Source organism: Manis pentadactyla, chromosome 10, assembly GCF_030020395.1.
Source record: "Manis pentadactyla isolate mManPen7 chromosome 10, mManPen7.hap1, whole genome shotgun sequence".
In the NCBI taxonomy this organism is placed as follows: domain Eukaryota; kingdom Metazoa; phylum Chordata; class Mammalia; order Pholidota; family Manidae; genus Manis; species Manis pentadactyla.
In genome coordinates this window covers 83,616,706-83,643,647 of record NC_080028.1, presented here as the reverse complement: position 1 = coordinate 83,643,647, position 26,942 = coordinate 83,616,706, and the positions used below count along the sequence as shown (strand labels likewise).

At 44.4% G+C, this 26,942-nt stretch overlaps 1 protein-coding gene and 1 long non-coding RNA gene across 2 annotated transcripts; one reads left to right on the top strand and one right to left on the bottom strand.

Annotated features, from left to right (window-relative positions):
* Positions 1 to 24,863, bottom strand: LOC130679152 (uncharacterized). The gene is made up of 3 exons (XR_008992167.1): positions 16,939 to 24,863; positions 14,223 to 14,333; positions 1 to 762 (listed from the first exon to the last, which is right to left on the bottom strand). It is a non-coding gene; the product is annotated as an uncharacterized LOC130679152 (long non-coding RNA).
* On the top strand, positions 16,071 to 26,613 carry QPRT (quinolinate phosphoribosyltransferase). The gene is made up of 4 exons (XM_036917684.2): positions 16,071 to 16,322; positions 24,874 to 25,409; positions 25,970 to 26,101; positions 26,175 to 26,613. The coding sequence occupies exons 1-4, from the start codon at positions 16,310 to 16,312 to the stop codon at positions 26,391 to 26,393; spliced, it is 900 nt and encodes a 299-aa protein (XP_036773579.2). The 5' UTR covers positions 16,071 to 16,309; the 3' UTR covers positions 26,394 to 26,613.
* The last annotated feature ends 329 nt before the right edge of the window (positions 26,614 to 26,942 follow it).

Below are 26,942 nucleotides of genomic sequence, written 5' to 3'. Positions count from 1 at the left end.
ATAAAGCATTGTCATCCAAAATGAAAATTCCAGGTGAAAGAAGGGTTTGGATGGGGACAGTGAGAGATCTATTAATGCAATTCATTTTTGCAGACAGAAAAAGGGCCTCCATCTAAGGACATTTCATTTCTGAAAATGGGTATTTATTGTAAGGTAAATTCTAGCCAAAATAAGCAGGCGACGAGAGGCAACAAAGGGCTAGGCAGTTTATTTGAGCGCAATTCCCAGGTGATGTTCTCTGGTCTGGGTATTACAGGCCAGGGAAGTCACACCAGGTCAGGGAGGTGGGGGCTTATAAGGGATTAGGAGGGGGAGGAGTGTGTAAGCTATTCCAGGGGGCGTGGAGAGGTATGATTGGCTAAAGGTAACCTAATAGACAACTAGAAACTTTTTTCCTTCCAAGAGGGAGGAGGCTGACATCTGGGTCTTAGTTGGCACATCAGAAGGATGAAATTCAGGAAGAGCTGTCCCGTTTCCATATAAGGCATGGACCTTGGGGTCTGTTCTGTTCTCCTTTTATGGTATCTTTCTGTTCTGTTTGCATGTCCTTGTTTTTCCTTTCTCCAGCCTAACATTGCAGCCTTTTGGTCATAATGGGTGACAACTCGATCTGGTTACTTCTGACTGACAAGAGGCATCGTGGGGGTTTGAGGCTGGTATTAGGCCGAAGGAGGGGGTTCAGTGGGAAGAGGTGCGTAGCAGTGAAGTAACATCTGGTTGGTGGCAACCCGGGTCATCTGGGTTAGCCGCGGTTGGAGGAACCTGAGGACACAAGAGCAACTAAGAGTAAAGTACAAACTGTTATTAAGGGGCCCAGTAGGGGCATTAGCCAGGCCATTATGGGGGACTGGAATTCTGGATTGAGTTTACATTTCAATGACTAGTATTAGTATTTAGTATAGATAAGATTGCATTATTGAAACAATACTTTTCTCTAAAATCACCCTCATTTTTATTAGAAGTAGCCAGATTAAGAAAATAATTAACAGTTGGCTTGATTATTTGCATAAGTGCAGCAAGAAGAGCAATGGATTACATAGGCTCTTTAAATATGCTTTGCTGGAACTTTTATAAGGAATTTCAGATTGGACTTTTAAAGGCTTTTTGAGGCCTGAAAGCTAAGCCAGACTTGCCATCAGGTTGTGCCTGCAGTACCTGTACATTTGGGTGAATTCTTCTCTTCTTGAGGTTTTCAAGATATTCCTGAGGTTCTTGCACCTGCCAGGAAGTGACCTTCCTTACTTACCTGGTAAGGCTACTGGGAACTCTGTAAACAAGGTACTAGGCCAGTTCATCTAAGGGACTTTGTTGGCTTTATAAAGTCAATCTTAGTTCCTTAAAGCTGTCTGTTCATATCTGAGTTTACACATGTATCTCTCAGGTATGACATTCCAGTCAAAGCCTTGGTAATATAACCAGTGTTTTTAATTGGTGTTCTTACAAGGAAAGCAGATTCTTATTGAACTTGTGCAAATAAACATACTGCCATGAAATATAAAAATAGTCACTGAGAGTTTTAAAATTCTGGACGATCAGGTAGAGAGAAAGATAAAATTTCAATTCTGCTTATAAAGGCAGTTATTTACTAAACTGTTGTCATCTTAAGAGAAAAAGCTTAAAACACTTTATCAACAACCTTTGAAACAAAAAGCCACAAAATCATCTTCCTTAGTTTACTTAATCCTATGTAATTAATACCTGTTCTGCTGAAATCTAGTTTTTTACTAGTTTAGGAGTAATAAAACAGTGAGTATAGATGACAAAAGACTTACAAATGACAACGGTTAAAGATCTGATGAGAGCTTACTGTAAGACAGTTGTCATATGGAAATTTGGATATTTCTGTAACACAAAACATTCAGTAACAAAGTTTAGCATCATTCCCTCTGACAGTGCTTTCCAGGTAATTAAGCAGGTAAATATATATCAGATAAATAAGCCAAATTAGCCAAATACTTTCTCCAATGCGGAGAAAAAAATTCCTCTGACATGTTCCAGGGACCCTCTGGAAAATATCAGAGTGAACTAAAGGTAAAAGTACCTTTTTGAATTTGATTTTTGGGAAGTTGTCAGAAGAAAGTTTCTTTGGCACTTGCTTAAATAGGATTATAGATTGCTATGAAGCAATACTTATCTATTTTAACTAGAATGACAATAAAAGACTTTAAAGGCAAATACAGAAGGTTACAGTTGTTAGCAAAGATTAGCTTTTAGTCTTTTTAATATTAAGATCTCCTTTTCTTGAATACTCTGACAACTCACTGAGACTTTAAGCATGAAAAACTGCTTTGATAAAACAATTAGAGAACTCTTTGCAATCTTTCAATATTAAGAGCAGATTAACAGTTAAGAAATCTTTGTCTTTTTAACTGAAAACAAAATTCTAATTTTGCTGTGTACTTGATACCGAGACTCATTTGCTTTAATTTTATATAGCATGACTATATTAAATTCTTCTACAAACTTTCTACAACCTTCTCTTTCATTTAGATTTCTCCCTCTAAATAAACAGCTGTACTTTAGAACAGTTACTTTCTTTTATCAAAAGACACATTCTTTAACATGCAGAAATGTTTTCCTTATTACTTTAAGCAGTTTTAATTAGAACTTAAAACCATTAGGTACCTTAATTTTTAGTGAACACTGAGAAGTAGGCTATTATAAACTGTTACACTAGCATTCTTTGGATTGACAAATTTATGAACATTTAATAATTTCTGTTAACCATGAGCTTTACAACACAATCTCTCACTAAGCACAAAGTGTATCTTCTTAACTTAGCAAAACTTTAAGGTTTTAGGTTACCACAAAGATTCTCAGGCTGTAAGTAGGTATACACACTGTAACACACAATTATTAAGGTGTTCACTTGCCACACTTATTTAGTTCACTCATTCCTAACAACTATGCTAGATTACTTAGAAGACCTTTACTGAATATTAGACAAAGCCAAACCTTTAAGCATTTTATTCTTAAAAGATTTAGCAGATAACATCAACTTAAATGACCTTAGGTAAACTTAGGCAGCTGATAACTACAAGGACATGCCCACCTCAGCCAAACCCAAATTAGCATTAATGCTTAACATTTTTAAATCAAATTTTCTGGAAGTTTTAGAATGCCCAATTTTCACAAGCACTTGTTTTTTTTTTTGAGAGGGCACCTCTCATATTTATTGATCAAATGGTTGTTTACAACAATAAAATTCTGTATAGGGGACTCAATGCACAATCATTAATCAAACCCAAGTCTAACTCTCAACAGTCTCCAATCTTCTGAAGCATAATGAACAAGTTCTTACATGGTGAACAAGTTCTTACATAGTGAATAAGTTCTTACATGGTGAACAGTGCAAGGGCAGTCATATCACAGAAACTTTCAGTTTTTATCACACATCATGAACTATAATCAAGTCAGATATGATTATTCATTTGATTTTTATACTTGATTTATATGTGAATCCCACATTTCTCCCTTTTTTTTAAAAATAAAATGCTGAAGTGGTAGGTAGATGCAAGATAAAGATAGAAAGCATAAGTTAGTGCTGTAAGAAGGCAAATGTAGATGATCAGGTGTGTGCCTATAGACTAAGTATTAATCCAAGCTAGACAAGGGCAACAAAACATCCATGGATGCAGATTTCTCTCAAAACAGGGGGGCTGAGGTTCTAAGCCTCACCTCTGTTGACCCCCAATTTCTCACCTGATGGCCCCCCTGCGACTGTGTCTGTCTTAGGTTGTTCCTCCCTTGAGGAATCTTACCCGTCTCTGGCTAACCAGCCATCTTCCGGGGCCATACAGTGAAATGTAAATTTGGTAAGTGAGAGAGAAGCAATATTCTTTGAAAAGGTTAGCTTTTTACTTCTTTGCAGATTTATGCCCAGTGGCTTCTATGCCCAGCACTTGTCTTGAGGTATCTTTACTGCTTGGAAGTATTATGATACTCGGTAATTTTAAATATAAGGCATGAATTCTACTAAAGGGCTGTAATTAGGAAGGAAGAAGAAAAGCTATAGAAGTAGCAGACAGAAGAAAACATGAGAAGATTATTTCTTCGACATAACTTCTTGTAGAGTAATATAAGCATGTATAGGTTTTAACAAACTACTAATTAGATTGTGTATACCCATTAACAGAATAGGAATACTGATACATAACAAAAGCAGACCTACAATTACTGGCCATATTCAGTGAAACCAAGAAAACCAATTAGGTACCCCAGGCATTTGTGAAAACTTATCAATAATATTATAGATATTGTCTAACTGATTTTGAATAGTTTGAGAAAAATCAGACAAATTAAAACAACACATTCCTGAAAACTGTTCACATCCCATATGTTCTTTTAACAATAGATAGTCTATAGTAGCACGATTTTGAAGCACTGCAACTCGCACTTCTCCTAATTCTTGGTTGAGTTCCAACAATATAGAACTAGTCAAATTTGTTGTTTTACTGTATGCACAGGCCAGCTTAGATATCTCCTTCTGCATTCCAACAGCAAGTCCAGGAACCAGCGGGATAAATGCAGCAACAACTGCAACAGCGCCAGGATCTTTGTTGAAGTTTTTTGATGGTCATCTTCTGGAATGACTCTTCCAGATGATGTTGATGTTGGAAGTTCTTCTTCATATCATATATTAATTCGCTTTCTGGGTAGCCAAATTAGGCTTTGATCCTCTGTATAAACACAAAGAAACCCTTTGCCCACAGTTTGATATGACCTTTATACCATTGTGAAGAACCTATTGGAGACCACCACACAGGAACTGCTTTTTTTTTTTTTTAGAGAGAAAGAAATATTATCAGAAAAATACACTTCCATAACTGATCATCTGACACCCTTTAAAAGATCAAAATTAAGGATATGTAAAGCATGCATTAATCGTTAATGCATTTTTGCAGTTAATTTTATCTTATCAAGGAGTAATCCCCCCTTTTTTGATATCATTAATCTACAATTACATGAAGAACATTATGTTTACTAGGCTCTCCCCTACACCAAGTCCCCCCCCATAAACCCCATTACAGTCACTGTCCATCAGCATAGTAAGATGTTGTAGAATCACTACTTGTCTTCTCTGTGTTGCACAGCCCTCCCCTTTCCCCACCCCCCACATTGTACATGCTAATCATAATACCCCCTTTCTTCTTCCCCACACTTATCCCTCCCTACTCTCCCATTCTCCCCAGCCCTTTGGTAACTGTTAGTCCATTCTTGGGTTCTGTGATTCTACTGCTCTTTTGTTCCTTCAGTTTTTCCTTTGTTCTTATACTCCACAGATGAGTGAAATCATTTGGTATTTCTCTTTCTCTGCTTGGCTTATTTCACTGAGCATAATACCCTCTAGCTCCATCCATGTTGTTGCAAATGGTAGGATTTGTTTTCTTCTTATGGCTGAATAATATTCCATTGTGTATATGTACCACATCTTCTTTATCCATTCATCTACTGATGGACACTTAGGTTGCTTCCATTTCTTGGCTATTGTAAATAGTGCTGCAATAAACATAGGGGTGCATCTGTCTTTTTCAAACTGGAGTGCTGCATTCTTAAGGTAAATTCCTAGAAGTGGAATTCCTGGGTCAAATGGTAAGTCTATTTTGAGCATTCTGAGGAACCTCCATACTGCTTTCCACAATGGTTGAACTAATTTACATACCCACCAGCAGCGTAGGAGGGTTCCCCTTTCTCCACAACCTCGCCAACATTTGTTGTTGTTTGTCTTTTGGATGGTAGCCATCCTTACTGGTGTGAGGTGATAGCTCATTGTGGTTTTAATTTGCATTTCTCTGATAATTAGCGATGTGGAGCATCTTTTCATGTATCTGTTGGCCATCTGAAATTCTTCTTTGGAGAACTGTCTGTTCAGCTCCTCTGCCCATTTTTTAGTTGGATTATTTGCTTTTTATTTGTTGAGGTGCATGAGCTCTTTATATATTTTGGATGTCAAGTCTTTATCGGATCTGTCATTTACAAATATATTCTCCCATACTGTAAGGTACCTTTTTGTTCTATTGATGGTGTCCTTTGCTATACAGGAGCTTTTCAGCTTGATATAGTCCCACTTGTTCATTTTTGCTTTTGTTTTCCTTGCCCAGGGAGATATGTTTGTGAAGAAGTCACTAATGTTTATGTCGAAGAGATTTTTGCCTATGTTTCTTCAAAGAGTTTTGTGGTTTCATGACTTACATTCAGGTCTTTGATCCATTTCAAATTTACTTTTGTGTATGGGGTTAGACAGTGATCCAGTTTCATTCTCTTACATGTAGCTGTCCACTTTTGCCAGCACCATCTGTTGAAGAGACTGTCATTTCCCCATTGTATGTCCATAGCTCCTTTATCGAATATTAATTGACCATATATGTTTGGGTTAATGTCTGGAGTCTCTAATCTGTTCCACTGGTCTGTGGCTCTGTTCTTGCACCAGTACCAAATTGTCTTGATTACTATGGCTTTGTAGTAGAGCTTGAAGTTGGGGAGTGATATCCCCCCCCACTTTATTTTTCTTTCTCAGGATTGCTTTGGCTATTTGGGGTCTTTGGTATTTCCATATGAATTTTTGAATTATTTGTTCCAGTTCGTTGAAGAATGTTGTTCGTAATTTCATAGGGATTGCATTAAATCTGTATATTGCTTTGGGCAGGATGGCCATTTTGACTATATTAATTCTTCCTAGCCAAGAGCATGGGATGAGTTTCCATTTGTTAGTGTCTTCTTTAATTTCTCTTAAGAGTGTCTTATAGTTTTCAGGGTATAGGTCTTTCACTTCTTTAGTTTAGGTTTATTCCTAGGTATTTTATTCTTTTTGATGCAATTGTGAATGGAATTGTTTTCCTGATTTCTCTTTCTATTGGTTCATTGTTAGTGTATAGGAAAGCCACAGATTTCTGTGTGTTAATTTTGTATCCTGCAACTTTTCTGTATTGCAATACCAGTTCTAGTAGTTTTGGAGTGGAGTCTTTAGGGTTTTTTTATGTACAGTATCATGTCATCTGCAAATAGTAACAGTTTAACTTCTTCTTTACCAATCTGGATTCCTTGTGTTTCTTTGTTTTGTCTGATTGCCATGGCTAGGACCTCCAGTACTACGTTAAATAACAGTGGGGAGAGTGGGCATCCCTGTCTTGTTACTGATCTCAGAGGAAAAGCTTCAGCTTCTCATTGTTCAGTATGATGTTAGCTGTGGGTTTATCATATATGGCCTTTATTATGTTAAGGTAGTTGTCCTCTATACCCATTTTGCTAAGAGTTTTTATCATGAACGGATGTTGAATTTTATCGAATGCTTTTTCAGCATCTATAAAGATGATCATGTGGTTGTTGTCCTTCTTTTTGTTTATGTGGTAGATGATGTTGATGGACCTTCAAATGTTGCACCGTCCTTGCATCCCTGGGATGAATCCCACTTGGTAGTGGTGTATGATCCTTTTGATATATCTTTGAATTTGGTTTGCTAATATTTTATTGAGTATTTTTGCATCTACATTCATCAGGGATATAGGTCTGTAATTTTCTTTTTTGGTGGGGTCTTTGTCTGGTTTGGGCATTAGGGTGATGTTGGCTTCATAGAATGAGTTTGGGAGTATTCCCTCCTCTTCTATTTTTTGGAAAACTTTAAGGAGAATGGGTATTATGTTTTCTCTGTATGTCTGATAAAATTCCCAGGGAAATCCATCTGGCCCGGGGGTTTTGTTCTTGGGTAGTTTTTTGATTACTGCTTCAATTTCTTTGCTGGTAATTGGTTTGTTTAACTTTTGTGTTTCTTCCTTGGTCAGTCTTGGAAGGTTGTATTTTTTAGGAAGTTGTCCATTTCTTCTAGGTTTTCCAGCTTGTTAGCAGATAGGTTTTCATAGTAGTCTTTAATAATTCTTTATATTTCTGTGGAGTCTGTCGTGATTTTTCCATTCTCATTTCTGATTCTGTTGATGTGTGTTGATTCCCTTTTTCTCTTAATAAGTTTGGCTAGAGGCTTATCTATTTTGTTCATTTTCTCTTGATTTCATTGATTTTGTTCTATTGTTTTATTCTTCTCAATTTTGTTTATTTCTTCTCTGATCTTTATTATGTCACTCCTTCTGCTGACTTGAGGCCTCATTTGTTCTTTTTCCAGTTTCGATAATTCTGATGTTAGACTATTCATTTGGGATTGTTCTTCCTTCTTTAAGTATGCCTGCATTGCTACATACTTTCCTCTTAAGACTGCTTTCGCTGCGTCCCACAGAATTTGGGGCTTTGTGCTGTCGTTGTCATTTGTCTCCATATATTGCTTGATCTCTATTTTAATTTGGTCATTGATCCATTGATTATTTAGGAGCATGTTGTTAAGCCTCCATGTGTTTGTGAGCCTTTTTGCTTTCTTTGTACAATTTATTTCTAGTTTTATACCTTTGTGATCTGAAAAGTTGGTTGGTAGGATTTCAGTGTTTTGGAATTTACTGAGGTTCCTTTTGTGGCCTAGTATATGGTCTATTCTGGAGAATGTTCCATGTACACTTGAGAATAAATTGTATCCTGTTGCTTTTGGATGTAGAGTTCTATAGATGTCTATTAGGTCCATCTGTTCTAGTGTGTTGTACAGTGCCTCTGTGTCCTTAGTTATTTTCTGTCTGGTGGATCTGTCTTTTTGAGTGAGTGGTGTGTTAAAGTCTCCCAAAATGAATGCATTGCATTCTATTTCCTCCTTTAATTCTGTTAGTATTTGTTTCAGATATGCTGGTGCTCCTGTGTTGGTTGCATATATATTTATAATGGTTATATCTTCTTGTTGGACTGAGCCCTTTATCTTTATGTAATGTCCTTCTTTATCTTCTGTGATTTTCTTTGTTTTGAAGTCTATTTTGTCTGATACTAGTACTGCAATGCCTGCTTTCTTCTCTCTGTTGTTTGCATGAAATATCTTTTTCCATCCCTTGACTTTTAGTCTATGCATGTCTTTGAGTTTGAGGTGAGTTTCTTGTAAGCAGCATATAGATGAGTCTTGCTTTTTTATCCATTCTATTACTCTGTGTCTTTTGATTGGTGCATTCAGTCCATTTACATTTAGGGTGACTATTGAAAGATATGTACTTATTGCCATTGCAGGCTTTAGATTCGTGGTTAACAAAGGTTCAAGGGTAGCTTCTTTAGTATCTTACTGTCTAAATTAGCTCACTTATTGAGCTGTTATAAACACTCTCTGGTGATTCTTTACTTCTCTCCCTTCTTATTCCTCCTCCTCCATTCTTTATATGTTGGGTGTTTTATTCTGTGCTCTTTTGTGTTTCCTTCAACTGCTTTTGTGGGTAGTTGATTTTATTTTTTGCCTTTAGTTAGTATTTGGTTGGTCTGCTTTCTTTGCTCTGATTTTATTTTCTCTGGTGACATCTGTTTTGTCTTAGGAGTGCTCCCGTCTGGAACAGTCCATCTAAAATACCCCGTAGAGGTGGTTTGTGGGAGGCAAATTCCCTCAACTTTTGCTTGTCTTGGAATTGTTTAATCCCTCCTTCATATTTAAATGATAATCGTGCTGGATACAGTATTGTTGGTTCAAGGCCCTTCTGTTTCATTGCATTAAATATATCATTCCTTTCTCTTCTGGCCTGTAAAGTTTCTGTTGAGAAGTCTGATGATAGCCTGATGGGTTTTCCTTTGTAGGTGGCCTTTTTCCTCTCTCTAGCTGCCTTTAAAACTCTGTCCTTGTCCTTGATCTTTGTCATTTTAATTATTATGTGTCTTGGTGTTGTCCTCTTTGGGTCCCTTCTGTTGGGAGTTCTGTATACTTCCATGGTCTGATCAATTATTTCCTCCCCCAGTTTGGGGAAGTTTTCAGCAATTATTTCTTCAAAGACACTTTCTATCCCTTTTTCTCTCTCTTCTTCTGGTACCCCTATAATGTGGATATTGTTCCTTTTGGATTGGTCACACAGTTCTCTTAATATTGTTTATTCCTGGAGATCCTTTTATCTCTCTCTGCATCAGCTTCTATGCGTTCCTGTTCTCTGGTTTCTGTTCCATCAATGGCCTCTTGCATCTTATCCATTCTGCCTATAAATCCTTCCAGAGATAGTTTCATTTCTGTAATCTCCCTCCGGACGTCATCCCTTAGCTCTTGTATATTTCTCTGCAGCTCCGTCAACATGGTTATGAGCTTTATTTTGAATTATTTTTCAGGAGGACTGGTTAGGTCTATCTCCTTTTCAGGGGTTGCCTCTGTGATTTTGGTCCGCCTCAAATTCTGCCTTTTCATGGCGATAGAGATAGTTTGCAGTGCTGGCACGAGTGACGGCTGGGAGAACGTCCCTTCTTGTTGGTTTGTGGCCTCCCTCTCCTGGGAGAACAGTAGCCTCTAGTGGCTTGTGCTGGGTAGCTGCGCACAGACGGGGCTTCTGATTCTTGCCCAGCCCCTGTGGAGTTTAGCTCTGCAGTTGCTGTGGGTGTGCGTGGCATGCCTCAGGCTGCTGCTCTGATATGGCAGAGCCACATCGTAGGGGAAATGGCCGGGAGGCTGTTTATCTCCGTGAGGGGCCTCCGAGGTGCGCTGCCACACAGGGGGTTAGGGCTACATGTCCCGGAATACTTCCATCCAGTGGTGAGGCCCCTGTTCCTTTAAGACTTTCAAAAAGCACTCTCTTTTCTTTGTCCCCGGGGTGCCAGCTGCGGGTAACTGCTCACAGGTCTCACTGTCCTGTTTCAATAGTTTCCAGCACCCCTTGCACGCACTGTCTGCACTCTGGTGCAGATGGCTAGGGCTGGCTATTTAGCAGTTCTGGGCTCCCTCTCCCTCCCCACTCTGAGTCCTCTCCTCCCACTAGGAGCTGAGGTGAGGGGCGCTCAGGTCCTGCCGGGCTGCGGCTTGTATCTTACCCCCTTCCTGAGGTGCTGGGTTCTCGCAGGTGTGGATGTAGTCTGGCTGCTGTCCTGTGTCTTCTGGTCTCTCTTTTAGGAAGAGTTGTATTTGTTGTATTTTCAAAAATATATGTGGTTGTGGGAGGAGATTTCTGCTACTCTACTCACGCCGCCATCTTGGTTCTGCCCCCCTACAAGCACTTGTTTTTAAATCAATTTTTATTAATACCATCCAGAGGTAGGAAAATATTTTTCATCTACACACCTAGACACACAAATATAGAAACTGAGACACAATGGCTAGTCAGCAACACCCCCCACATAAAAAACACAAAAACATATACACAGACAGACAAACCAATATAAAGACTTGAGTCACTGATATCTAATTGCTTTCTCTCTCCTCAGCTTCTTGTTTGTGGCTTCCAGAACCAGAGGGCAGAAGGAGTGTGTTCTGGTGGGGGAAGAGAGGAAGGAGAGGGGGAGGGGTGTGGTGTAGCCACTGGAAGAGGAGAGCAGAACAACAGCATGGTTGAGAATGTAGGACTTTAAGATGGCAGTGACACATGTGAGGACAAAGGACTTAAAGATGGTGGTGGAGAGAGGGGGAGGGGATCGCAAGCTGAGGGAGGTGGGAGACCAAGGTCCTCCAGCGGATCTGAAAAGGAAGAAGGACTGGGCAGAGTAAGAGGCTGACAATCTTTAACTTGGATCGGGCTAGGAGAACCTGAGTTGTTTAACACTTAATACAAAGGTCTGGGCAGGAGCGCAAAGTCCAAAAAGCCTGCACATACAGGATTTCACCCTACTGTCTGCTCCGGTGGCAATAATTAGTTAAGTCAGTGAGAAGACTAAAATAGAAAGTTCCCTCAGGGGGCCAGCAAAATTGATTGTCCAAGGGATACTGAGGCCCTGCCTGCCTTGGCGCAAAGAAAGACTAGCTTCTATTTGAGAACTTCCTGGGACAAATATAGAGTCGCGAAATTAGAAATGAGACACCGCAGCGGGGTCTGAGCCTCTGCTTTCGAGGGCTGGTTCCCCATGTCTGTGCCACTTCCCAACTAATCCCGCTGAGAGGAGCGCCCAGTGTCCCAAGCGGAGCAAGTCAGGGGAGATGTCCTGGGAGCCTGGGTGAGGCACGTCTCCCACATTGCAGGGCTAGGGATGGGCTGGATGACCGAAGACATTCTGGGGCCTGGGGTAGGGACATCTCCCATACTGCAGGGGCAGGGGTGGGCCAGATGCCTGCAGAGTGTGGGCCGAATGCCCAGGGGCCTAATGCCCCACCTGGACGTAGCTATGATTTCTAACAGACCAGGTGAAATGGAGTTAGGAAGGGAAACAGACTGGGGGAAACTGAGGGACTCACTGGAAAATAGTCTACGGCGGAGAGCAGGCTGAGGTCCCGAGTCAGTGAAGGAGGGAGCAGGGCAACCAGTGGCCGGTCGGGGCCCTGCTTTCATGCTCCTTCCTGGGATTTCTCCACCAAATGTAAGATAAATTCTAGCCAAAATAAGCAGGGGACGAGAGGCAACAAAGGGCCAGGCAGTTTATTTGAGCGCAATTCCCAGGTGATGTTCTCTGGTCTGGGTATTACAGGCCAGGGAAGTCACACCAGGTCAGGGAGGTGGGGGCTTATAAGGGATTAGGAGGGGGAGGAGTGTGTAAGCTATCCTAGGGGGTGTGGAGAGGTATGATTAGCTAAAGGTGACATGATAGACAACTAGGAACTTTTTCCTTCCAAGAGGGAGGAGGCTGACATCTGGGTCTTAGTTGGCACATCAGAAGGATGGAATTCAGGAAGAGGTGTCCCCTTTCCATATAAGGCATGGACCTTGGGGTCTGGTCTGTTCTCCTTTTATGGTATCTCTCTGTTCTGTTTGCATGTCCTTGTTTTTCCTTCCTCCAGCATAACATTTATACCTACTATTCCTTGGCATCCCCATTTCTGACCCTTGACCACGTTCAATTTGGCCAGCAGAACCTGTGAAGGATGGGCTACCTGGGGGCTGCTGGCAGAGGTGATCCTCAGCCCTTGGGCTGGGGGAATTGGGAAACAGACCCCATTCCTGAGTCCCAAGTGCAGCAACTGTGCCAGGAGACAGATAGAGCCAGGACTATTACAAGATGAGAGAGGTATACAGTCAGAAGGTTCTAAGATTCCTAAACAAAAGCAGACCCCAAACAAAAGGAAAGAGAACAATTTCAAACTCTAATCGGGTATTGGTTGAGGAGCATAATAAAGAGGGTGACTGTCTTGTTCTGGGGAGGTCTCAGGTAGAGCCAGAAACAGTGGAAACCCAAGGTCTTTTGGAGACAATCGACTTGCTCCCAAGGATGAGCCTCTGCCCCTGGGGTGCTCAGCACCTGCCTGTCCACCTTGTGGTATCAGGACAGCCTAACTAGACGATGGCCATGGGAAGGGCCACATACTTCGCCATTTGTGCAGCTCTGCCTGAAGCCAAACCACCCCCAGCCTGCCCCACAGCACACAACTTGAACTCCCACTAAACTCCTCAACTGCCAAAATTCAGCTCAGATGTCACAGCCATTGCGAAAAAGCTGGCGCTCCTTCCATCCCAAGCAGACAGTATTTCTTCTCCATCCTACGGTGCCTATGTGACAGCATGAACATCTAGGCAGTCATCACATGAGGGTGTCCCTCACTCATTAAAGTGTAAACCCCTCCAAGTCCACGTGTCATCTTTGTGGTGCCAAAGGGCAGGGCCTGGCACACAGTAGCTACCTAATATGTGCTTCCTGAATGGAGGGATCAGTGAATTAATGAATGAGCAAACAATGGTTTTTAAGTGAACAGAAGGCAAGATGAGATCTGTCTTTTGAGAGATTCTGGCTTCCAGCAGGATGGCCTGAGGGCAGTGCAGCCCAGGATGAGAGCATTATTCTAATAATGGTGGATCTAGTGGGAGTCTGGCCCAAAGTGACAATAAATAATTGAAATATAGTTATTTAGAGAATAAGATTTTAGAACTAGTTGGCTCTTGGGTGAAGGGGGAAGAGTAAGGTTAGACTTCAAGGTTCCTATCTTGGGAGAATGAGGAGATGCTGACATCATTGTGTGGAAATGCAGAGAGATGAGCAGTTTTGGGGGAAAACAATGAGTTCATTTTTAGAACTATTAGGAAGGATGTTTTGGAGATGGTTAGAAATAGACCTGGAACTTGGGAGGGAAGTCAGAGCTAGAGCTAGAGATTTACAAGTCATTTGATTTTAGATAGCAATTTAAATAATGGCATAGATGGATACATGCATACATTACATCATTCACTGTGTAGAATGAGAAGAGGAGAGAGCAGTGGAGAGAATCTTAGTGTTAGTCAATACAGGCTAACTGCTATAACAAACAACCCAAAAATCTCAGGGGCATAACTCACAACAGCTTTTTGCCTTGATTATGGAACAGTTCAGTGTTGGCATTGGGAGGGTGACCTTCCATAAAGTCATTCAGGGACCCAAGCTCCTTCCATTTTGTGGCTCTGTCATTCCTAGAAAGGAGAGAGAGGGGAGGATCATGGGAAGACTTTCAGGAGCCAGGTCTGGAAGTGGCTAGGATCACATGTGCTCACATCCACAGGGCAGAATTCAGTCACAGGGGCCCACAGTGCAAAGGAGACTGGGAAATGTAGTTTAGCTGTGTGCCCAGGAGGGAAAAGAGAAACTGTCCCACTACCCTGAGGGAACACCAAAATGTGAGGGCTGGATGGAACCTGTGAGAGACAGTAAAGAGCCTTTAGGAGAGAAACCAGGAGAAACCCAGGGCGCCTAGGGAAAAAAGGGAAAAAATTGGAGACGGACTTCAGGAAACTTGCACTAGAGTGAGTGAGCAAGGCTCCTAGTGGAACCTGAGTGAGGCGTCCTCCGGTTTTGTGCCCCAGGATCCTTGATTGCCTCACTGAGTTCCAGTCCTGTCAGGGTTATGTGCTGCAGAGAAAGAAATGGGAGAAGGGGAAGATGCCAGTGGACTTGGCCTCAATGTGTTAACAGATACAATGGCTTTAGCCAAACGAGGTCACACCAGGCAGGGTTCAGCTAGGAATAAGCTTTATTACTTGACACAAGTGAGGAGAACACTCGGGATAGGTCCTAAAGCACCTCTTCTCTAAGGGAGGGTACGGCTTCAGTTTTCAAGGCTTCCAGGGTTAAGAAAGTGGCTGTAAAGTTCACAGTTCATTACAGGCAGAGGCAGCTCAGAGTAGACTACCAGCAGGCACATTAGCTGATTCTGCTTCTCACACACCCCATGTTAGCTAATGGGCATCTTCTGACTGGCTGAACATGAGGTCAACTGGAGATATTTTGGGAATCTTAATAATCAATCTCTGGCTCCCACTGGTCTGGGGTCCACGTGGCTGAGGTGAGCACGGGGTCCACTTGGTGGGGTCTTAACTCCTGTGAAACAGCGCAAGGACATGGGACAAGACTTCATCTATAGCTCTTTAGGGGAAACTCAAGCCCTGTGATCCTGATTTGCATCTAAACTAAGCTATTATTACTCTTGCCTAATCTGCTTCTTCCCTGTTCCTGTGAGTATCCATTATCCTAATCATCATTAACTAGTCCGATTCCCACTCTCTTGGAGGGCTTGGGCCCCTAGTGGAAGAAAAGCCTGAGGGGGTTCTCCAAGGAGGGGGAAAACAGGCTCAAAAAAACAGGTTGCTGGAGCTATGATACACGCCTCTCTTTTACAAAGTAGTATTAACTCACGACAGCTTTTTGGGTAACAAATGGTTCTGGCAACTCTAAATAAAGTGCAACTTCTGGTGAAGAAATGGAATCCCCAACAGTTCTTGGACAGGCACTTGCCTGTAAACCCTGTACAGGTTCTGGTAGTTTCCCAGCTTTCTGGTTCAGAAGTCCAGCTCTCAATTGCTTGTGCCCTTAAAGTACCTTGGGAAAAGAGAAGGCAAGGGAGGTGGATATTTGTTGTGTTTCTACTCTGTCACTCCAAGAGGTTTCTCGCTTGATTCTCAGTTGAACCCAGGAGGTAGATATTATCCCATTTTACAGCTAAGGAAACTGAGGCATAGAAAAATGTAAAAAGGTATTTGAGATAAAAAAGGATGGAATTAGGATTTGAACCCAGGTCTGAAGCTCAAGATTTTCCTTCCTTTCACAAAAAGCTTTCTGGCCACCACAAGGGAGCACATTCTTGCACTGGCAACCTCACACCCTCGGGAGGGCTGGGTGTGTGCCGAGACCAGGGCCTCTGGCTCAAAGAGGAGAGGACTGCTGAGTCACGCAACCGCGCCCGCCCTAGAGCTCCTCCTCTGAGTCTGGAAAGCTGCCGGCTCTGTGTAGCCCTAGGGGTCCTGGAGGAGGGCAGGAAGGGGAGCATCAGAGCTGGTCTGGCTAGGTCAGCCCATCCCTCCCCTCCCGCTGGCAGCCCCTCCCCCAGTCCCCCGCCTCTCAAACACCGGATCTGAGCAGTGAACAACACACTGGCCGGCGGCTCCAAGCTGTCATGGACCCTGAAGGTAAAGGGGCCTCCCAGACCTCTCTTCTTGTGTCCCTGTATCGCCATCTGTCCCTTCTCCTGCCCCCTTTCTATACCAACTTATCGCAACCCCTTACCCTCAACCCCCAACTGGGAGACCAAGTCTCCTTTGGGTCTCTCTTCCCTCCCCCTCTACCCTTGAGCCTGACTGAACCCCAAGCACTCCTTTCTGTCCTATTCTCACTGTTCTTTCTCCTTCCATGTTGATCCCCAACAGGTTCTGGGGAGTAAAAGGGCTTGAGCCCCAGGGAAGGTCAGGGATGGCCTGAAGGAGGCCATGTCTGGGGAACAGCTCTGGACTTTGTCCCTTGCCAGGAAGGGAGGAGGCAAAGTCCTGTCCCATCTATGGCTGGCGGGGGAGGGGAGTTGAGTCAGAGCTTCTCTGCTGTGGGGTGGGGGTGATGTCACGGGGAGGCTGAATGCAGAATGACAGGGGCCAAGCTCTGCAGTCAGAAGGCTCCAGTTACACTCTGGGGAGCCCTATGTATCCAACTCGACCTGGACATCTCCCTGGCACCTCAAATTCAGTCATCACGAACACCAGCTCCGTTGCTGTGCCGGCTTCAACATTCTCCTGCTCTGACTGGAAATCTCACCTTTGACTGCTTGCTTCCCGATACCCAGGTGGTTGTCTGAGTTCAGTGGACTTCCCTCCACGGTGTCACCTGGACCTCTGTTTTGTTCCATCCTCCTGAGCGGTGCAGGGAGTGAGGGTGGAGGCCTTCCTTTGCACTTCGGCTTTCATGCAAGTGCAAGTGACAACATGTGAAGTTTAACTGGGGCCAAGCTGGAGGACTGACACTGGAATCCAGGGCTGGCTCTGGGATCCCTGCCTGGAGGGGATTAAGTCAGGAGGTAGTAGACAAGTCAGGGACTGAGGCCAAACTGTTGAAGTGGGGAGAGAAGGGGTGGGGACAGGGGGGCAGATGCAGATGGCAGGCAGAGAGGAAAGACTTGCACACGTGTGAGCAGGACAGGCTGGGTGGTCAAGTGTGGGCGTGGAGTGCAGGTGGCCCTTCTCTCACAGTTTTGGAGGATGCCTTGCATTGCACCTCATCCCACTCATCACTTCTTGCCCAGCCTTTTGGGATAGCCTCCCAACTTGCACCTCTCAAGAACCCTATGCACAATTTAAATATTTAAACTTCAAAGTGCATTTTTGATCATATGACTTCGGATCAAAAGTTTTAGTGATTTCCCATCACCTATTAAACAGAACCCTAACACTTTCCTGCCATTCAGGGCCTGCTCAGTTGGGCCCTGCTCTGGCTCCGTTCTGGCTGCTCTGAGATCCTATGGAATGGTTTGCCACTTCTGGGCCAGGCACTCACATTTGGCCCTACCAGGAGGTCATTTCTCTTCTCTAGGGAGAGAAGGGGAAAGAACTTTATCTGGAAGCTGCAGTGCTGGCCAGTCTCTGTCTCCATCTGGTGTTTGCCAAATGGATGAACAAATAGATGGAAGAACAAAGCTGCCAGCATCTGACACTTGGGTTCAGAAACGTCTAGCCAGACATGGGCTTTGGCACTGTATGAGTCGCCTCATTCCCTCCTCTTGACAGCCCTGGATTTTCTCAGGGAACTGACTCTCAGAGAAGTTAGCAGAGAGGTGCCTAAGTTACCTAGCGTGTAGAGGATGGAATCTGGATTCAAACCCAGGTGTTTCTGACTCCCAATCCACAGGGGGCGGGTGGTGGGGGCAGAGCCCTACAACCCTGGGTGTGGTTTGCAGAAGTCTTTGACTGTTGGCACAATAAACATGTAGTAATTTAAAAATTAATTTAGTGCTAGATTAAATAGCAGTGTGATAAGGTGGGGCGAGTGAGGATAACTCTGGAACCAGCCTGCCTGGATTTATGATCCTGACTCCACACTTCCCAGACACATGAACTTTGGGCAAGGTACCTGCCTTTTCAGTGCCTCAGTTTCCTTATCTGTAAAATGGGGATAATAATAGTACCTACCTCATAGCGTTCTTGTGAGGATTAAATGTACTAATATATATAAAATGCTTGTAGCAGTACTTAGAGAGGACTGTGAGAGTGTTAGCTGTCACTCCAGGTTCTGTTACAGAAGATGGTAGAAGGCACCTACTTTATAAGGGCAAACCTTTAAAATTAACACTTCTAAGTTAATTTTTTCCTGTAAATTAGGGAAAGCCATCCTTCCTTGGTTTTAGCTGGAACACTTTGTCAGCCTTGTATAACATTACACCACTGTTGGTATAAGCACAGACCACACTGTACACATAAAATTAACAGAGACTTGTTATATTATTTTAGGTGCATTTACAGAGTCTCCTTTGTCCCCATCCATCAAAGGCACAAGCAAGTGCTTGTTAATGGCTGCAGGAAAGAAAAAGGGAGGCAAGTTCTGATTCCTGGCACCATCCCTCCTGGTCAGGAGCCACCATCTAGTTAGGGTGTCCTAGAAACACAGTAAAAATCAGTCAGCAATCCAGACAAGCACAGCAAATGTGCCAGTGGAGGATGATTTTCATATATTCTGCCAGAGTCTTTGGTTTATCTCCATCTTTTTACAGTATAATTGAAGAGGAAAGAGCAGATAATACCCCAGGATGCTTTGGAGCTCCTCAAAAATAGAGATAACAAATTTTAATAAAACTCTGGACAACCAATTAAGAAGGTATTGACTTGAGGGATAAAAGTTACATCCCACAGACTAAAACTATAATCTCTGAAGCCCAGGCATCTTGAGAGAGCTTTTATACCCTTTTTGCAAGGGTAGAAGGTGGCAAGGGGCAATCTGTCTGTGCCCTCTGGGTAGTGGCTTCCTGGCAAGCTCTCTTATCCAGGTCTCCTCAGGCAGCAAGAACAGCACTCTCTTCTCTGAAGACCTTCTCAGAAACAGCTGCTAAGGAGGGGAGCCCCTATTTTCAAAGCTACCTGCAGGAATCCCTTTTGTTGGCAATGCATGGCAAAGTCAGGCCTAAGAAAAATCAGAGGTACATATTTATTTTCTACAAATGACCTGCTTCTGCAATAGGCAGTCAGAACAATTAATCTGGAAGAAGGGGATAGAGAGTAACCCCTGTTGGTGGAAGGTGTGGGGGTGTCTAAAAGTACTGGCTGTGGAGAAAGAAGATATGGGCCCTTGCTGATCATTTTCTAGCTCTGATCTTTAGGTAGTTTCTCTTTTTGAGCCTCAGTTGTCCGTCTCTGAGTAGGAATGATCTCTACCTTGAAGAACTGCTGGTAGGATTTATGACTATAGCAAGTGCCTAGCATAAGGTAGGCACCAGTATATGGCAGCTACAAATTAGGATTATGTTACTACATTCCAGACCAGTTATAGTAGAATTTCTGAGGTTGGGCCCAAGCATCAGCATTTTGCAAAGCTTGCCAGATAACTCAATTGTGCAGGTGTAGTTGAGAACGACTACCTTACCCATCCAAAAAATGCCCTTGACCTCAAATGAGGGCTACTTCCTCCTCTCCTTCTATCCTCCTTCCCTCTCCCCTCCCTTTTCCTTTCTTCCTTCATTTCTCCCTCCCTCCCTCTTTCCTTCCTTTCTTCCTTTTTTCTAATAGAGAACATTTTTCTAATAGAGAACTAAAAAAATACACAGAAGTAGACAGACAAGTATGATGAGTCCTCATGTGCCTTCACTCACCTTCAACAGCCATCAACTTGGTCAGTCTGGACCCATCCACACCCCTCTACTTTATACCTTCCAGGATTACCTTAAAGCAAAACCAGCTTTCAGATCTTTCAAACATGAGTATCTCAGCTTGCATTTTCTAAAAGATAGGTACTTTTCTTTTAATTACAACCACAATACAATTATCACAACAAAAAATTTTAAAATTCCCTTGTTATCAAATATCCAGTTAATGTTCAGCTTTCCAGTTGTCTCATGAATGTTTTAATTTGTTTTCAGTTTCTTTGAATTAGGATCCAAATAAGATCCATAGATTGTGATTGGTTAGTCTGTGTTTTAAGATTGTTTTATTCTTCTGTTTTCCTTGCAAAATATTTGTTGAAGAAATGAGATTATCCTTTGGTAGAGTTTCCTATGGTCTGAATTTTGCTAGTTGTATCCCCATGGTATAGTTTTACATGTTCCTCTGTCCTCTGGTTTTCTTGAAAGTTGGTGGTTGCATCTAGAGGTCTGATCTGACTCTGGTTCAGCTGCTTGTGGGTGGTGTGTGTTTCCCCATCAGGAGCAGCAGCATCTAGCTGTCTTTCTCCTAGATGTTGGCTTTTAATGCTTGATGCCCAGATCCATTGGTTGACTAGGGTTGCAAAGTGATTCCTGCCTGTTGGCACAGCCTTGGTTCCTGTTTGTTTAAGTGAACAATTCAGTGATTTTTTTAGTAAATTTACTGAGTTGTGTAGCCATCACCGCAGACCATTTCCATCACCCCAGTGTGATCCCATGTAATTTAGAGTTATTTCCAGCCCTGGGAAACCCTATTCTAACATGTCTGTCTCAATTTGCCTTTTCTGGACATTTCCTGTAAATGGAGGCACAATATGTGGTCTTGGTGAGCATTGATTCTTAACACCCGTGTACATCTGAGTCACACAGGGAGTCTTCCAAAAGCTGGATGCCTGGGGAACCACTCTGAAAAGATTGGTTTGGTTGGTCTGGAATGGGGCTGAAAGGCAGAGTCAGAAAATCTCTCCAGGTGATTCCAATGTGCAGCCCAGGTGAAGGGCCCTGCTTCTTCAACTTCTGCAGACAGGAGCAGTGCCTCCACTTCCTCACTTCCTGTGGACTCCTTGACCTTGGCAACGTGTCTCCTGCCTCCACCACATGGCACTAAGACTGCTCTGGTGGAGAACTCCCAGTTGCTAAGTCCAGTGCCCATTTTCAGCCTTCCTTCATCTTGCTTCTGCTCACATCCTGCTTCTTGGAACCCCCTTCTTCATCTAGACACCCACCCTCTCCTGGTGCTGCTTCTGTTTTTGACAGCAACGCCTCTGGGTGTCCTTTAAATACTGGTGTTTCTCAGAGTCCTCTTCTTACTTGACCTGGTGACTTTATGCACTGCTATGCTAAGTCAACATCCGTGTATGCGGGCGACTCCCAAATCTCCATTCATCACCCCAAGACTTCTCTGAACTCCCGAACTACTGTTCAATCCACCACCAGGACGCAGTCATCCACATTTCCTGCTGGCCTCTCAACCTTCATCTGCAAGACCAAAATCATTCTTCCTCCCCAGCTCTGTGTCACTAGGGCTCCATATGGTAACCTGCTTGGGATGCAGTTTCTGCACTTGCAAAATGGGAGCAGCCTCCTCTGGAGAGTTCAGGCAAGAGTGGGAGAACATGGTGCCCACAGCCAGTGCACCACACGCACCCGGTCAGTAGTGGCTGCCGCCTTCTGCTCTCGCTGTCCACTGCCCCACCTACTCTTCCCTGAATAGCTCCTTATGTCAGTTCTCACCTACCCAGCACAGAAACTCAAGCCTTCTGCTCTTACTTAGCTGCTAATTCCGGTAAATCCTCCTCAGAAATAACCCTCCAATTGGCCCCTGCTCACTATTCGTACAGTTACTGCCTGAGCTCAGCACTTCATTGCTTTTTGTCTGACCAATTCCTCTAGCCTCCTTTAGCCTCCCAATTTGTCTCCAGTTGGTGGCTGAAGTGATCCTTCTAGAACAAAATCATAATCATATCATTCCCTTGCTTAAAATTCTGTGATGGTCCCTAGGATCTGCAAGTTTCTCACCTGAGTAGTTTTGCCCTTTTTCACTCTGGCCTTACCTCCCATCAGTTCTCCCATGAACCTTAGTCAGCCTGCCCCTACCTACTCTCTTTTCTTGCCTTTAAGCTTTGAACACCTGCTCTCTCAGCCTGAAATGTCTTGCCCTCCCTCCTTGCCACCCCACATGCCTGCCTGGCAAACATTACTCGCCCTTTAAGGCAAGTAACACTACCTCCCCCTCTCTCAGGGACACTGAGTCTTTTCCTCCTCTGCTCCTGTGACCCTTGGTAAGTGCTTCAGTCATTCCTTTAGCAAACACACCTACTATGTGCCCGACAGTGTCTTAAGGGCTTTGCAAATTTTAATTCACTTAATTTCCTAACAAGCCTCTCCGGTGCTTATTAGTATGACCCCTGTTAGAGAGGAGGAATGCAAGGCTCTGTAGAGGTGGAGTCACTTGCCCAAAGTCACTTAGCTGAAGGTGATAGAGGCAGTATTGAAACCCAAGCCACGTGGCCCCAGGGTCTGGGCTCTGATTCATTCCCTGGTGCAGCCTTTCTGCTTGGATAATTATAACTGAGCACTTAGTGTTAAGCTGAACAATATGAGATTGCCAATACTTGGCCGTTTTTGCCTATCAAAGCAGCAAGCACATTTGTATGGTTCAGTGTGCTAGGCACTTGCGCTACAGCAGAAAACCCTCTAGACACACACATCTTTGCCTCCAAAGAGGAAACTACAGTGGAGTATGACAGTGTGGGAAGTGCGAGGAGCCAAGTGAGCATGTGATTGATTTCAGGGGTCTGTGGGAGCCCCTGCTGAGGAAGTGACCCCTAAGAGAAGACCTGAAAGAGAATGAAGGTGAAGGGGGGTTTGGGGAATGAGGGTAACGCAAGGGACTTCCAGGTAGAGGCACAACCTTGGAACAGCATAAGCTAGGGCCTGAAAGCTAAGACGAAGAGCTGCCCACAGTCTCCCAGCAATTAGTACCTGGCACACAATAGATGCTCAATAAGGATTTGTCAAAAGAATAAATGAAAGATGGAAAGAAGTCAAGAGAACTGGAGTTAATACAGTGAGAGTGGAGTTTTAAGCAGGAGAATGATCCACTCAAATTTACTTTTTAATTTTTTAAGAAGTTAGGTTTAATGAGGTATAATTACTGAAAGTTAACCCCTTTCTCTGTATAGTTCTAATAATGCTAACAAATGCATCAGTCATGTAGCCACCATCATAGACAAGATATGGAACACTTTGATCACATCCAAAATCTTCTTGGTGCAGCCCTTCTCCCCTCACCAGCAACCACTGGGCTGTTCTCTGCTGCTCTTGTTTTTGCCTTTTCCAGAATGTCATATGGATGGCCTTTTGAATCTGGCTGCTTTTTTAGAATAATACATTTGAAATGTGTCCCTGTTGTGCATAAGAGCAGTTGATTCTTTATTGGCAAATAGAATTCTGCTGTATAGATTTATTGTAGTTTGTTTATCCAATATTTACCAGTTGAAAGAGTGAAATTTCGCTTTAAAAAGCAAACATGACTGTGCCTAGTTGAATGGAGGGGGGGAGGCCTCTGCATCCCTGCTGTTTGTTCCCAGGCCTTTTGCCTGGCTAGACCATGAATGGTGTGGTTCGGGACTATGTCTTTGTCGTGTTTACTGACGTTGTTCCCATCGCCAACCAGAGCACGGCTGGCTCTGAGTGAGGAATGGAAGCCACCAAGGGCAGTTGTGGGAAAGGATGTGGGGAAGAAGGGCAAAGGGCAGTCACTGAAAGAATGTCTGGCCTTAGCTTCAAGTTGGAGCAAAAGTGGGGGAAATCCAACCCAACCCAACCCCTTCATGTGCTGTCAAATTGTCTCCTCACCTGGGAAGCCACACAGTGGCAAGTCTCTTGGGGTACAGATGGCCATGCCGTACCATGACTGAGTGCGGCCTCTGCAGTCACCCCACTAGTGCGAGGGGCTCCGTAGCAACTCCGTGCTGGCAGAGAGGCCCCACAGGCCATGTCCATAACTCTCTCTTTACAGGCAAAGGACTTGCCCACATCCCTGAAGCTGTGTCTTGTAGAGCGGGGGCTGAAGCCCAGTTTACTGTGCTCTTTCCTCCTTGTATAGCCCTCATCTCTAGAGAGAGGACGGTTTGTTGAAACATCAGGCATGGGAGGGGTCGCCAGGCCAGCAGAGGCAGAGGGATAGGAGGGTGCGGCCACAAGGCCCGGCCTGTCTGACTCTGCTGCCAGTGGGCTGTGTGCCTTGGCTGGCTTGCCTTGCCCCTCCAGTTCTCAGTCTCTCTGTCAGTACAAAGCTGAACTTCTAGCTTCAAAAATACTTGGTGCTATAGAGCAGACTGGGATAAAAAAAAGACACACAGCTTACCTTGTACTGGGAGCTTCAGCTCCTAAATAATCCTGTGTCAGGCCTCCCGAAGAGGCTGTGGGGTGGCCAGGTGGTGTGCCCTTCTCTTCTAGTTGGGAAGTAGCTGCCGATCCAGCACTAGGTTTGCAGGTAAAATGTGGGACACTGGGTTGCATTTGAATTTCAGATAACTGACATAATTTTTAAGCAAGTTCTAAATATCACCAAGGATATGTTTATACTAAACAAAAAACAAAAAACAAAACCTCTGATGTTTGTCCGAGGTTTAAATTTAACTAGGTGTCCTATATTTTTATTTGTCTACTCTGGCAACCTTGTCCAGCCCACAGGGCCCACCCAGTGACCCTGCCCCTCTCCTGGGACCCCCAGATATTCACTCTCATTGGCTGGAGTCTGGTTTAGCATGTTCAATGTTTTGATAATCACCCCTGACTACAAGGGAGGAAGCCAAAATGTATTGCTGTTCTTTCCCTCCCAGGCCTGGCGCTCCTGCTGCCCCATGCCACTCTGGCCACCCTGGCGGACAGCTGGCTCCGAGAGGATTGCCCGGGCCTCAACCACGCCGCCTTGGTCACAGGTGCGGCCCCCTCGCAGGCAGCGCTGTGGGCCAAGTCCCCAGGGGTACTGGCTGGGAGGCCTTTCTTTGATGCAGTCTTTGCCCAAGTCAACTGCCAGGTCTCCTGGTTCCTCCCCGAGGGATCAAAGCTGGTGCCCGTGGCCAGGGTGGCTGAGGTCCAGGGCCCTGCACACTGTCTGCTGCTGGGGGAGCGTGTGGCCCTGAATGTGCTGGCTCGCTGTAGTGGCATTGCCAGCACTGCCGCTGCCGCTGTGGAGGCTGCCAGGGCGACTGGCTGGGCTGGGCACGTGGCAGGCACGAGGAAGACCACGCCAGGCTTCCGGATGGTGGAGAAGTATGGGCTCCTCGTGGGCGGAGCTGCCTCCCACCGCTATGACCTCGGTGGGCTGGTGATGGTGAAGGACAACCATGTCATGGCGGCCGGAAGTGTGGAAAAGGTGTGTGTCTGGCTGAGTCCCTACCCAGCCCTGCTCCAACCCCCCATCTTAGCCCTTTCCCCCACCAGAGGCTCCCCCGCTCCCCGGGGAACAGTGATAGTCGGGGACAGTGGCATAAGACCTCCCACCCCTCAGTTGTTCCCCCCATCAAGTGAAGGGGTGAACTTGTCTTTACTGAAGTTCTGTTGCTTAGTATGATGTTCAAGAGCAAAGGATAGGCTGTAGGGAACCTGGTATTGATGGCTCTGTGACCTTGGGCAGGTCACCGTAGCTCCCTGGACCTGTTCCCCATCTATGGAAATGTTGAAGACCACTTCTGGTTTTAATATTCTGAGTCAAATTGAAATTCAGGTCTGAACACTAAATATTGATATTTGGCCATTTTTTGGACTCACAAAAGTGATAATTTCATGTGGTTTTACCTAATTTAAAAGAAACCATCCAATGTCCAGTTTCCTCATTAGCCCCATCTGGGCCTTCTTGAAGCAAGTCCCAGCTCACTGTGCCTTGTGCCGAGTGCCACCTGTTCCTCACTCTCACTCCTCCCACCTGCCTGGCAGGCAGTGCTAAGGGCCCGGCGGGCAGCCAACTTTGCCCTGAAGGTGGAGGTGGAATGCAGCAGCCTACAGGAGGCTGTGGAGGCAGCCGAGGCTGGAGCAGACCTCGTCTTGCTGGACAACTTCAGGCCTGAGGTGAGGTGGGGTCTGCCTCCTGGGAAGGGGCAGTATTGCGGGCTCTCACCTCTCCTTGGCTTGTGTCCTGCAGGAGCTGCACCCCACAGCCACAGCACTGAAGGCCAGGTTCCCGAGTGTGGGCGTGGAGGCCAGTGGGGGCATCACACTGGGCAACCTCCCTGAGTTCTGTGGACCCCACATCGATGTCATCTCTTTGGGGATGTTGACCCAGGCTGCCCCAGCCCTTGATTTCTCCCTCAAGCTGTTTGCTGAAGGGGCCACTCCAGTGCCCCACACCCACCAGCCCTGAAGCCAAAGGGGATGATGCTGGCAGTGGATGACATGGTTTCTTGAGACCCTCAAGGTTACATATCTTTATGTATAGTGACCAATAGGATGCTCTCGGTGTTAGCCTGGGCTAAAGCCTGGATCTGCCACTTACTGCTTGTGTGACCTCAGAGGGCTGACTTCACCTCTGCTCACTTCAGTTTCCTAATCTGTAAAATGGCCCTAATAAATGATCAACATTATGAATTATTTTGGGTGATAATTTACATATGGTAAAGGCTCAGCAATGTTAGACATGCTTCGTCTACCCTAAGATGCACTTTTTAACAATCTATGTTGAATGAAGTAAGTCAAAAAGAGCTCTTCCCACAAATATGAAATAGAAATTATAAGTGATAAGAAAGCATCACAGTTAACTGACAACTTTTGAGTAATAGTATGTGTGTTTTAAAATCAGTAGCATATTTAAGGATATATGGCATTAGGTCTGATATTCAGCTGGAATATTCCACTTAGTCAATGCCCATGTTGTGTTGGTTATTAAGTATTTTGCATCTCACCTCTGGTACTG

What these genes read in the sequence shown, in the direction of transcription:
- QPRT (XM_036917684.2), top strand. An exon ending in CGGCCGGAAGTGTGGAAAAG is followed by an intron (nt 25,410 to 25,969) that starts GTGTGTGTCTGG and finishes CCTGCCTGGCAG; the next exon opens with GCAGTGCTAAGGGCCCGGCG. An exon ending in TGGACAACTTCAGGCCTGAG is followed by an intron (nt 26,102 to 26,174) that starts GTGAGGTGGGGT and finishes TGTGTCCTGCAG; the next exon opens with GAGCTGCACCCCACAGCCAC.